This window comes from Pelophylax lessonae, assembly GCF_965119305.1.
Source record: "Pelophylax lessonae genome assembly, chromosome: 5".
Classification (NCBI taxonomy): domain Eukaryota; kingdom Metazoa; phylum Chordata; class Amphibia; order Anura; family Ranidae; genus Pelophylax; species Pelophylax lessonae.
Genome location: NC_138772.1, coordinates 99,279,848 through 99,293,255, shown reverse-complemented (window position 1 = coordinate 99,293,255; position 13,408 = coordinate 99,279,848). Strand labels below are relative to the sequence as shown.

The window sequence follows — 13,408 nt, the reverse complement described above, 5'->3', positions numbered from 1 at the left end:
ATGGAGTTCTACTTTACATTTGCTGCAGCTGCAATGTACAATATCCTCCAGCATCTGCTTGTAAGTGGTAAAAACACAGTTCGCCAGTTTACTTCTACTGCCCCCATGAAAAGAGCCCTAAAACATCCATTTTGCCCACATGATGTCATTAAAGGTTGTTCCTGCCAGTTAAGGGAATACTCACCTCTCCCGCTGAATGCCGTTCTGTTGTAGAGAAATGATCCACTGTGACTTCTGGGAGTGTCGATCTGCTGTGTCCCCCCTGCAGTGTTCAGTGGTTCCTCCCGATGACCTCCATGCTACTACTGTGTCCTATAGAGATGCTGAGGTCAGGGGGTTGAACCACTTAGTGCTACAGGGGGGGGGGGGGGGGGGAATACAGCGGATCAGTTTTAGAAGACACTTGAGGTAATTTTTTTTGTAGGGAGGGGGATCAGTATTCTGTACATTGTATATAAATGGCAGCCTCTGTGATCACACCCCGCACAGATATGACACTTAGAAGCTCAGACCTCTGCTACATGACTGCTCCCAGGTGGAGGTGTGAGGCAGCCAGGGAAGCAGCATTTCCAGACGCCCTCACCTCCATCTGACCAATCCGGGGACTGGCAGGTCATGCCGGGACACCCAGGGACCCGCTCCCCTCCGCGGGCTGTGACGGTGTCCGTCGACACTACAAGTGCCAGCATGCCCCGCCCTACACCAACCGGCTTCAGCGAACTCCCCATGCCCGCTCCCCGCCTCACACCGCTATGGCGGCCCAGGCCGGACACCGCCGCACATCCCGGCCTCTCCGTCTGCCGCCTCTGCGCATGTGTATGACGTCCCACCATACGTCAGCGATCCAGCGAAGTGTGATCGCCCAATGAGCGTGCGCGGATTGAAGGCGATTGAGCGCTGCCATTGGTCGGACGCAGCGGCCAGTCATCATCCGATCCTGCCCAGGTAAGTGAGCGGACCGGCGCTGCGTCGCTGCGGCGGCCCCCCGTTTCCTCCCCTCCCCCTCTTAGCTCGGTCAGGTATTTCCTCACCGGCCTCGGTATAGTGGGGGGAGGGAGCTGTGTGTGGAGGGGCCGGCTGACACCCGCCTGTGGTGACGCCCCATAGACTTACCATGGCTAGGCAGGGACATCTTATTTCCTATGTAGGCTGTACTGTGTGTGAGTCTCTGTATAATGATTACAGGTGCATGGGGGGAGACTGCGGCTGCACAGGGGGAGGCTGCGGAGTTGCCCCCTGTATGGAGTAGGCTGCGGCGGTGCCCCCTTCATGGGGGGAGGCTGTGGCGGTGCCCCCTTCATGGGGGGAGGCTGTGGCGGTGCCCCCTGTATGGAGTAGGCTGCGGCGGTGCCCTCTTCATGGGGGGAGGCTTTGGCGGTGCCCCCTGTATGGTGTAGGCTGTGGCGGTGCCCCCTTCACGGGGCGAGGCTGCAGTGGTTCCCATCTGCACAGGGAAGGCTGCGGCGTTGCCCCCTGCACGGGGGGAGGCAGCGGTGGTGTCCGCGGTGCCCCCTGCATGGGGGGAGGCAGCGGAGTTGCCCCCTGCATGGGGGGAGGCAGCGGAGTTGCCCCCTGCATGGGGGGAGGCAGCGGAGTTGCCCCCTGCACGGGGGGAGGCAGCGGAGTTGCCCCCTGCACAGGGGGGAGGCTACCATCTCACTGAAAGCTTTAAAACAGTCCCCTCCCCCTCCTAACACCTATTATTAACTAACCTGTGTAATAAAGATCTGTATATGACCTATTCTCAGGGAGATCCAGTCTGGTCAAGTGATCTCCCATGTCAGTCAGTTCTGGTGACAGGGGAGAGGAGAAAGCACTCAGACAACGGCTTGTTATGTCTTAGAGCAGGGATCCTCAAACTACGGCCCTCCAGCTGTTGTGGAACTACACATCCCATGAGGCATTGCAAAACTGATATTCACAGATATGACAAGGCATGATGGGAATTGTAGTTCCTGAACAACTGGAGAGCCATAGTTTGAGGACCCCTGTCTTAGAGTGTGATGTCACCCATAGGCTTACTATGGCCTATCTGATGTTGGAGCTTCCTCCTCTCCCCTGCAGCTGCTGCTGGCTGACACAGGGGAGATCATATGACTAGACTGGAGTGGGCATAAAAATAGTAAATAATCTTTCTTACAAAAGTTGGTCAGTATAGGTGTTAGGTGGGGGTGTTTTTAAGACTAGTTAGCATGGAATTCCACTTTAAGGTGTACAAACTACATCCAGCCTGCACTTCATTAGTTTAGGACAGAAAGTCCTCCGAACTCGCCTGCAGCTCAACTCTGCTCTATTCTACTCCAATGGTTGCCGGCCAGGTCGCTCATGTAAACAAAGAAGGGGCCTGTGGTGGGTCCTGACCAAGCCTGAACTCATTGGAGCAAAATAGGAGGCTGCGCTGCGGCTGCACGGGGGAGGCTGTGGAGTTGCCCCCTGTATGGAGTAGGCTGCGGCGGTGCCCCCTTCACGGGGGGAGGCTGCAGTGGTTCCCATCTGCACAGGGAAGGCTGCGGCGTTGCCCCCTGCACAAGGGGCGCCAGCGGTGGTGTCCGTGGTGCCCCCTGCATGGGGGGAGGCAGCGGTGGTGCCCCCTGCATGGGGGGAGGCAGCGGAGTTGCCCCCTGCACAGGGGGGAGGCTACGGTGGTGCCCCTTGCAGGGGGGTGGGGGGGCTGCGGTGTACGGAGTGTGTGGTGGAGACCGGTAAGAACATTTACTCTCCTGACACAGCTGTAACCTGCTGCCCAGTGTATACAGTGTGAATGGACCCCCAAGTAAGGAGAATGTAAAGCTGTAGGGTGACTGTAGAAAAAGAGGGGGAATCCTGTAATGGGGACACCGTTTTGATCCCACTCACTTAGGTGGATTTTATTACAACTTATTGCGGCTTTTCCCCAACAGTAGAATAGGTCTCAGTTGTCCCCTGAACCCCGCTCCTGTTTTTCTCCAATGAGTTCAGGCTTGGTCATGATGACCCACCACAGGCCCCTTCTTTGTTTACATGAGCGACCTGGCCTGCACCCATTGGAGTAGAATAGAGCGGAGTTGAGCTGCAGGCGAGTTTGGAGGACTTTTCTGTCCTAAACTAATGAAGTGGAGGCTGTATGTAGTTTGTACACCTTAAAGTGGAATTCCATGCTAACTAGTCTTCAAAACACCCCCACCTAACGCCTATACTGACCAACTTTTGTAAGAAAGATTATTTACTATTTTTATGCCCACTCCAGTCTAGTCATATGATCTCCCCTGTGTCAGCCAGCAGCAGCTGCAGGGGAGAGGAGGAAGCTCCAACATCAGCTAGGCCATAGTAAGCCTATGGGTGACATCACACTCTCAGACATAACAAGCCGTTGTCTGAGTGCTTTCTTCTCTCCCCTGTCACCAGAACTGACTGACATGGGAGATCACTTGACCAGACTGGATCTCCCTGAGAATAGGTCATATACAGATCTTTATTACACAGGTTAGTTAATAATAGGTGTTAGGAGGGGGAGGGGACTGTTTTAAAGCTTACTGTGAGATGGTCACCTCAGTCAGGGATTTATTACAGTCTGTGTCCCCATGAGGGAGATTTCCCCTCACTTCCTGTCAATCGAGTAGTGTCAGACAGGCAGGAGAAGTATACTCTATGGCAGGGAACTCCAAACTACGGCCCTCCAGCTGTTGTTAAACTACACATCCCGTGAGGCATGGTAAAACTCTGACATTCACAGACATGACCAGGTATGATGGGAATTGTAGTTCCTGAACAGCTAGAGGGCCAGAGGTTGGTGATCCCTGCTCTATGGGGACGCAGGCTGCTTATAAAACATGACAGAAAAATCTCAGTGTTTGTTCCTGACTGCTGGCACCTTTGTAGTCCAAATGGAGAATGTTCTGTAGTTTGTGTAAACTATTTATGAGAGGAGGAGAATGTTCTGTAGTTTGTGTAAACTATTTATGAGAGGAGGAGAATGTTCTGTAGTTTGTGTAAACTATTTATGAGAGGAGGAGAATGTTCTGTAGTTTGTGTATTTATTAGAGGAGTGGGGTTTACCTCAATTTAGAGAGATTTCCCATCACTTCCTGTTTTGTCTACAGGACAGAAAATTAAGGAAAAGTTTGCAAATTGGACTCATGGCAAAAACTGACTTTTTTTATTCTAACTCTGCTCTACTCTGTCCAAAACTAGAAGAAAAAAATTGGGTTTACAGTACTTTGTACTGCTTTTCCAGCATTATGCGGTTAGTTTCTGTATCATGTGACTGCTGTGATTGGCTCTCACCACAGGCACATGCTTGAGAGCTTTTTCTATTGGATCCTGCTCAGAAGTCATTACTGGGACCTAGGAGTGCCCAGTGTGCACATTCTCAGGACATAACGCTAGGCCGCCCTGGACATGTGCAGCAGCTGGGCATTAAAGCCCACCTTCCATGACACTACATATATACCAATCAGCCATAACTTCATGACCACTGACAGGTTAAGTGAATAACATTGATTATCTTGTTACAATGGCATCTGAAAGTGGGTGGGCTATATTAGGCAGCAAGTAAACATGTTATCCTTGAAGTTATAGTGTTGAAAGCAGAAAGAAGTGGGCACTGTAGTTTACTGTGTATGGGGCTGCGTAGCTGAAGACTGGTCAGAGTGCCCATGCTGATCCGTGTCTACAGCCAAAAGCACTTCTAATGCACACATGAGCATCAGAACTGAACCACAGAGCAATGGAAAAAGGAAACCTGGGCTGATAACTCACATTTTCTTTTACGTCCTGTGGATTACGGGGTGCCTGTGCTTCATTTACCTGGGGAAGAGATGGTACCAGGATGCAGTATGGGAAGAAGGTGAACTGGCAGAGGCAGTCCCATGCTTTTGGCAAAGTTGTGCTAGAAAACCTTGGGTCCTCCCATGCATGTGGATGTTACTTGTGACTCTTGCCACTTAAACATCAAGAATGGTTTTAGGAACACATCAACATGATCAAAGTGTTCACTTGGCCTCAAAATTCTTCAGATCTCAATCCAATCGGGCGTCTGTCAGAGGTGCTGGAAAAACAAGTCTGATCCATGGAGGCCCCACTTCACAACTTACAGGGCTTAAAGCGGTAGTATCCCGCTTTTTGACACTTTTACCTACAGGTAAGCCTATAATAAGGCTTACCTGTAGGTACAAATAATATCTCCTAAACCGGCATGGTTTAGGAGATATTTACAGTGCATGCAGCCGCTCTCGCGAGCGGCGCATGCGCTCTGAAGGTCCAGGGGGACCTTCAATTAATTTGCCGGGAGCTTGCCTGAAAATCACTCCCGCGCGCATGCTCCGGCCAATCATCGCGCCGGAGCCGTCTCTTCCGGCCAATCACCGCGCCGGAGCCGCCGAACCCGGAAGAGACGGCGAGGGATCATGGCAGCACCCGCAGCGATGTCCGGGGGTCCGTGTCGGGGCTTCGTTCTAAGGTAAGTTACACATAATGGGCTAGTATGCGATGTCGCCTCAGTGTGAATGGGCTCTTAAGGCCGTGTTCCTGAGCAGTTTTTGTGCGGTGTGCTTTTGCTACTCATTTATTTAAATAGGCTTCAAATTGCACTGAAATGTGGAAAAAAATAGTGCACGCACTTCTTTCCACACCACGTTTCATGACACTGGGGTACCATGTGATATGGTGCCCGTAAACGCACTGCATTTTGGTTTCCGTTAACATTTACATTGGCATCTGCATGATATCGCAAGGGCAATGCTTTTGAATGCAGTGCAGGAAATGCATATGGAACACGCCTTTCCTGTACCACGTTCTGGTGTGAAGTGGCCCTAAAGCAGTATTTAAACCCAAAAGCAAATATTTATTATATTGTAGCCTATCCATTCATAGATGTTGTGGCTGCATTATATACTTATTTTAAGCTTTCTTTTATTTTCAATTAGTGATCCGGCCAGTGAGTTGTTTTCCAACAGAATAAGCTGCCCTGCAGATGTAGCAGTTACAAGGTTGAGACAAACCATTTAACACTGGCAGGGGTGGTTACAAAGATCAGGTTTTGTTTATACAAATGCCTAATGTGCAGATACAGCAACAGTTTTGTTCTTTTTTGGCATGAAATGTTAACTGGAGTTCAATTTGTTAGTGTAGGGATCTCCTAACTTTCTAAACAAAGGGATAGTTTATTGTCCTGCAGACTTTTGGGTGGCCAGTGGAAATTTTCTTGGCATCAGTGAGAGTAAACATTGCCACATTTGGTATAAGGGGGAAGACTAGTGTCCTATAATTTGTATCTTTGGGAGGAATGGTGCCTGTTGTTGATGTAATTTGGCAGAATAGTGACCCAAAGGTCGGATAAGGTCAAGCAAGGGGCCGCAGGTTTGGAGACCACTGTGTTGGTGTATCTACATTTTCTAGCATATCGAACACTCCCCTTCCCCAGACTGACAATGCTGCTGCCAAAGATATCTATGGTGCTCATTTATGCAGAGTGTAGGCACCCTAACAAAGGAGGTGTGTTACTGGCAGAATCACCAGGTGAAATCCGAGGGGGAAAAGCATTAGGCCCCTTTCACACAGGTGGACCGTTCAGATCCGCCTGTTCGTTTTTTTGGCGGATCTGAACGGTCCCCCCATGCATTCCTATGGGGCATCGTATGGCAGCAGAGACATGTCCGCTGACATCCGACCCGATCCGATCCGTCAAATCTGGATGGATGGAAACCCTATTTTCCATCCGTCCAGCGGATGGGATCGGATGAGAACGGACAGATGGTCCGTTCCTATCCGATTTCCCCCATACAGATGCATGGGGAACTGACAGCTGTGTGTCTGCACACAACACGGAGAACAGCTGTCATCCTCCTGCTCAGCGGGGGATCTGCGGCTCGATACCCCGCTGAGAGAAACGGAATCCGTCCGACGGACGGATAGTGTGAAAGGGGCCTTAAAATAAATGAACTATAGACATTAGGACAGATTGGTTCAGGGAAGGTTCTAATTTTTTAAGAGTGCTTTAAAGCAGGGCTTGACAAATTTGCTTAAAATCAAGGAGCCAGTTTTTTAAATTAGCTGTCCAGCGCCCAGAACTGCATGTCCGGGGCGTCGGGCAATAAGAATTGTTTACACCTGGTGCCATAAGATTTTTTTAAATAAGTAATTTTTCTCCTTCACTAATGTGCGCTGATGAGGCTGCATTGATTGTCATTGATGAGGTGGTACTAATTGGTGGTACTAATAGGTGGCACTGATAGGCTGCGCTGATAAGTATGGATGATCTGGCACAGAAAAGCACTGCTGAGGTGGTGCTCCCTGTCTACTCGGTGGCGGTAAGGAAAGGGCGACTGATCAAGCCCGCAACCTCAACCCCAGCTGTCAAATGGGAAAATGATGTCGGAGGTGGGCGGGCTGTGAGAGCAAGCTACACTCATCACAGCAGTGCCCCACCAGAGGGCGGCGCCAGTTCACGCAAAGGAGTGTGTATCCCCCTCCAGTAGGCTGGAAAGCGGCGGCCCCAATTATCAGCCAAACTGACTTTAGTCCAAGCACCCATGGGGGGGCACATGGGAGGAATCCAGACCGCTGCTGCAATGTAGACCAGCAGCCAGGATGCAATTTCCAATCGCCATTGCAACCTTGCACCTGGAGTATGTTAAGCACTGCTTTAAAGTGACACTAAGACCCGGTTCACACTACTGCGTGTGCCGGGTTCGCATGTCATGTCGGAGCGCACTGCTCCGACATGACATGCGATCAGCTGTGCGGTGCGAGTTTAGCCATACAGTTTGTATGGCTAAATTCGCACCGCACCCGCAGCAAAGACGCACAGGAGGCATTTTTGCTGCCGCATCAGGATCGGATTGCACAGCGGTTCACACTTGTGCGATCCGATCCTGTGCGAACTGCACGATCGCACTGCGATATGCGATCAAACTGGGGGTGTCGTTAACATTTCATTGACACCCCCAGCGGATCGCATATGGCAGTGTGAACTGCCGGGGGTGCGTGTGCGATGCGGGAACACGCTGCGAATTCGCAGCCTTCCCGCATCGCAATAGTGTGAACCGAGTCTAAAGTCTTGTTTTTTTGTTTTTGTTTAGGTGTGTATATATATATATATATATATATATACACACACCTTTTCAGTTGGTTTTGCACAGAGCAGCCCAGATCCTCCTCTTCTTGGGCCCCTGGCTGGAGCTCCTGGCCCCTCCTTCCTGTCGAGTTTCCCCACAGCAAGCTGCTTGCTGTGGGGGCACCCGACCTGAGCCACAGCTCTGTGTGTCCATTCCCACTCGGAGCTGCGGCCCGGCCCTATCCACTCTCTTTCCTCATTGCCTCACTGACTTTGACCACAGCGGGAGCCAATGGCACCCACTGCTGTCTCAGGCATTGAAAAGGGAGAGTCCCAGACAGCTGAGTTTCTTGTGTGACATCGCTGGACCGAGAAGGGTTTGGGTAAGTATTTGGGGGGGGGTATCCCAAGTTTTTTTTTTTTATCTTCTTAATGTTTAGACTGCATAAGGATAAAAAAAAAAAAAAAAACCTCCTGCCTTTAGAACCACTTTAATGTCTCCAGAGAGAGTGTTCACTTTTCTGGCTTCAGTGTTGCAGTAGTGATGGGGGGGGGGGGGGTTAGAGGAGTGTGGGGCCTCTGTACAGAGACCACTGCTTCCACACATGGAGCAGTAGTCTTGGGCTTCTTTCACACGGGCGGTGCGCCCGACAGAGTCCGTTCTGCTCAACGGGGGATCGATCTGCCGATGCCCGCTGAGCAGGTGGATGACAGCTCTGTCTCCGCTCTGTGTGAAGAGATGGAGCTGTCAGATCCCCGCTGTCCTCTGAGAGATCGGATGAGAATGGACTGCCTGTCCGTTCTCATCCGATCCTATCCGATCTGATCCTCCGGACGGATGGAAAATACAGTTTACATCCGTCCGGATTTCATGGACAGGATCGGATAGCAGCGGGTGTCAGCGGAGATGTCTCCGCAGGGCTGCATGGAGCAATCCGATCCGGTCTGCCTGAAAAACTGACAGGCGGATCAAATCGGATCGCCCATGTGAAAGGGGCCTTAAGCTGCATGCTCCTGCCTGCCATGCAGTTTTTATGGGGCCAGGGAAATGATGAGGAATAAACAGTCCAAATGGGGAAGTAAGGGGAAATCTCCCCAGCTGGGACACACAGAAATAAAACCATACTATAGTAGATTGGGGAAGGTGTAGAGCATCTGACAACAGTTTTATATCTGTGCTTTTCCTGTCCTGGCAATTACCCCGCACCCCATGTTTCTTGTATTGGTGTCACAGACACAAAGTGAGAAAACATTTCCCCCAATGGGGCCACAAACAAGAATAAGAACCTGACAGAGATTTCTACTTATCCCCACACAATGCAAATAATGATACATTCTGACTTATTCTAAATGTTTTTTTTTTTTTTTTTTTGTGAAGTTTAGTAATTGCCTCTTATCTCACTAATTGAAATATACTCTGCGGTTAGGTATGTTAAAGAAATGTGTCTAGCCTGGAAGCTGGGAAGCAGTTTATGTACCTCTTGGCAAGTGAATGGTATTTATGTATTTAAAAAAAAAAAAAACATCTGCCATGCGGATTGGTATTTTTATTTAACCTCTTAGAGCTAAGCCTTTTTCTGACATATGTTGCTTACAATGTAAAATCAGTATTTTATCTTTTGCTAGAAAATTACATCAAACCCCCAAACGTTATTATTTTTTTAGTAGAGACCCTAGAGAATAAAATGGCAATCGTTACATTATTTTTGTCACATGGTATTTGCGCAACGATCTTATAAATGCAATTGTTTGGGAAGAAATACACTTTCATGCATTTAAAAAAAAAAAAAAGTAAAGTTACCCCAATTTTTTTGTATATTGTGAAACAATGATAACTAACATGTCATGCTTTAAAATTGCGCACACTCGTGGAATGGCAACAAACTTTGGTACTTAAAAATCTCCATGGGTGACTCTTTAAAAAAAAATTACCTGTTACAAGTTAACAAGGCAGGCTAGAATGATTGCTCTCGCTCTAACGATCGCGGCGATACCTCACGTGTGGTTTGAACACTGTTTTCATATGCGGGCACGACTTGTGTATGCGTTCACTTCTGCGTGCAAGCACGAAGGGACGGGGTGCTTTAAATTTTTTTTTCCCTAATTTTATTTATATTTTTTTTATTTTTATTTTACACTATTCATTTAAAAAAAAAAAAAAAAAAAGGTAATCACTTTTATTGTAAACATCTCTGAGACCGTAATAGGCAGTGACCGGTGCTCTAAAGCAGTGGTCCTCAACTCCAGTTCTCGGGGCCCACTAACAGGCCAGATTTTAAGTATTACCTTGGGGAGATAGAGACTAGAATACTGCAATCACTGAGCAGCAAATGAGATCACCTGTGATGTAATTTAGTTATCTTGCAAACCTGGCCTGTTAGTGGGTCCGGAGTTGAGGACCACTGCTCTAAAAGACCCCAAACCCCTCTTCTGCACTTAAAAGCATTCAAAACGCCAAGTTTGGCGGTTTTGAAAGCTGTCTTTTTTTTTTTTTTTTAATCTGGTGCCTTTAAGGCTCCAGTACCTGGTAGTGATGTCATGACATCGCTTCCGGGTTTTTACATTGGAGACCCGATCAAAGCTAAATTCGGCTTTGTTTAGGTCATGTGCCAGCTGGTGGCTTGTTTTTCCTGGTGGGACAGGAGACCCGGGCGAGCCACGGAGGGCCTCTAGCTGCAGGCATCACCCCAGTTTAACCCCCCCTAAAGCTAAGGCCGCATATTTGCGTTCCGTTGGCACTAAGGGGTTAAACTTTGATGTCAGGTCTATTTTAAAGGAGAAATATGGCCAAAGCTCTTTTGGTCTTACTCCTCATGTGGGGTACTTAGTTCTGCACACCTGTGACCTGTATTCAGGTGACAGCAGGATAAAGTCCACTCTTAAGCCCCATACACACGTACCGATCGTTGGCCGAACGATCGGCCGTCTTTTGTCCAGGGCTGTCGGTGTCTGTTGAAAAGTGCAAAAGACTGCACAAGAATTTTGTCCGCCGACTACAGCCGACTGCAGAAGTGATGTCATGTAATGGTTAACTTTCCCTGTGTTTTTTCTTTTCTGAGCATGCCCAGTCTTGCAAATCTGCTGTCTGTCGGCCGAAATCTGTACTGACTGGCGAACAATCGGCCGCTCTGGTGTCGGCATACAAAAATTTTCATGCTTGCAAGACAGATTCTTTTCGGCCGAAAGTGCGCTGTCGGCTGTCGGAAGCATCATACTAACAAGCCTACAATCGGCCGATCGGTCGTGGCCCGAAGCTTTTCGGCCGACGATCGGTACGTCTGTACGGGCCTTTAGCAGACGTAACTCAGCCATCCTGACTTTTTTTAATGTCGGGATCCACCTAGATGCCTGAGCGGCAGCTGGCTCAGCCTCTCGCCTCCCTGCTGAGAGCCTGAGCCAGTCGCTCCCGCCCCCTCCACAGCCCAGCACTTCACTGAGAGAGACGGTTACTGGATTTCTGTTCACTGAAGACTGAGAACTGAGCAATCAGCTGTGTTTGATCGCTCAGTTCTCAGGCTTAGAGGCGGCAGGGGACAGATGCAGCATCATGATTGTTGCTTTTTTGTTAATTCCATACTTATCTTTTAGGCCTCATGCACACTGGACATTTTTGCAGCTGCTCCTAGGGGCATCTGGCATTTTTTTTTTTCCCTGCCTCTAATCTCCCCTGCATGTTATAATATGTGTCCATGCAAACATAGGCTTTTAGCAGCATTGAGTGGCTGGAGAAAAAAAAAACCCCCACTGCCAGTGCATCCTGGAGCAGCAGATTTGGGCAGAAAAAACGCATGGTGCTTTTAAGCATGCGGTAACATTAGGCGCATTTAGTGCTTGAGGGTTAACTCATTTCAGTGGCCAGAATAAATTATTTATTCTGGCCAATGAAATTAATTAACGCTCAAATACTTGATGTGGTTACTTGAGTTGCACACTTTTACATTGGTTAAAAAAAAAAAAAAACACCCGACAAAGTCTTTTAGGAGAGTTTACAAAACGTCCTATGTGCATGAGGCCCTAAAATACAGAAAATAAAAATCAGGATTGAAGAAAAGACTGAAAATCAGTCATTTTCTGTGCCAGGTAAATAAAATAGTAAGATTGAGTTTGAGGTAAAGATAGGAAGATTAGTCAACCCAAAATACAGCCTCTGGATATGATTTGTTCTGTGCTGACTCAAAGCCAAACTGAGGTCTAGGGGTGCTGTGGGAATGCTTGCCATGCCCAGTTTACTAGCACATTCTGCCATTTGTAGTGTTTCATCAATACCAGTTCCATACTTTCCCTTGCTGCTCCTTCTTACTTTTTCAGCCTTGACACAAAGCTGCACCATCCTGCATTTAGACTCCACTCTTTGGAATCTTACAGATGCTGAGAGAACAGTGATCGATCGATTTGAATTCTGTGTGAAGATTAGCTGGTTGTTAAGAAGCAGGCTAGGAAGCCGGCTGCCAAGTCCTTGGCAACCAATGACTCATCAGTTGTCCTCTGGTTTCCCCCACTGACAGCTGAATGTAAACAAAATAATGCCAGCAATGAAAAAAACAGTGCGCGGTCCCCCCCCCCATCCATACTAGGCTCTTCGGGTCTGGTATGGACTTTAAGGGGAACCCTACTCCAAAATTAAAAGAAAAAAAAATGCATGGGGTCCTCCCCAAAATCCACACCAGACTCTTATCCGAGCATTCAGCCCAGCAGGCCAGGAACCATACCAGGCCACATTTCTTCAACATGGGGGGGGGGGTGCTTTGGGGCAGGGTGGCCACCCCCAAAGCACCTTGTTCCCAAGTTGATGGGCCCTTTCCTCACATCCTTGGTCGATGGTTGTGGGGGTCTGCATGCGGGGGGCTTTTTGGAATCTTGAAGCCCCCTTTAACAAGAAGTGACTAAATCCTCGTTGCTCCCAGCTTTTTTCATCACAGAGGAAGGGAAGGAATGGATGATCTTTCTTTGCCTCTCTTGGCACCTGGCTAGACAGATCTTAGCGGTCCCAGGCAACCCTGTGGAATGGGACAGCCTAGGAAGAGTGGGGGAGGGTCCATTCTAAACCCTGTAATAGTGATGAAATCATTTTACAAAAAAAAAAAAAATCAGTGGTGATTAAAAAGAGAGCCACTTGTGTGACAAAAATTATAAAAATGTTATATGGGTAGTGTTGTTGCATTGTCATTCAAAGTATGAGAGCGCTGAAAATTGGCCAGTGCCCAGTAAGCAAGTGGTTAAAGCCCATCGCCGGATGAAAATTTTAATACCAGCTGTGCAGCTATGATCCTAGTATAACCATGTGTCGTTCAAGATGTGTGTGTGTGTGTGTGTATATATATATATGTATATGTATGTATGTGTGTGTGTGTGTGTGTGTGTATGTATGTATATATA

The 13,408-nt window shown here is 48.5% G+C and overlaps 1 protein-coding gene across 5 annotated transcripts in view; it reads left to right on the top strand.

Moving 5' to 3' along the window:
* Nucleotides 1-835: 835 nt before the first annotated feature.
* Nucleotides 836-13,408, top strand: part of ZMYND11 (zinc finger MYND-type containing 11) — a 191,648-nt gene continuing 179,075 nt past the window's right edge. For 4 of the 5 annotated variants that reach the window (XM_082259455.1, XM_082259456.1, XM_082259454.1 and 1 more), the window contains exon 1: nt 836-945. In XM_082259455.1, coding sequence (XP_082115581.1) covers nt 866-945 — 80 coding nt within the window. In that variant the 5' untranslated portion in view covers nt 836-865. The remainder of the gene's footprint in view (nt 946-13,408) is intronic. The other variant, XM_082259457.1, reaches the window with a different exon arrangement.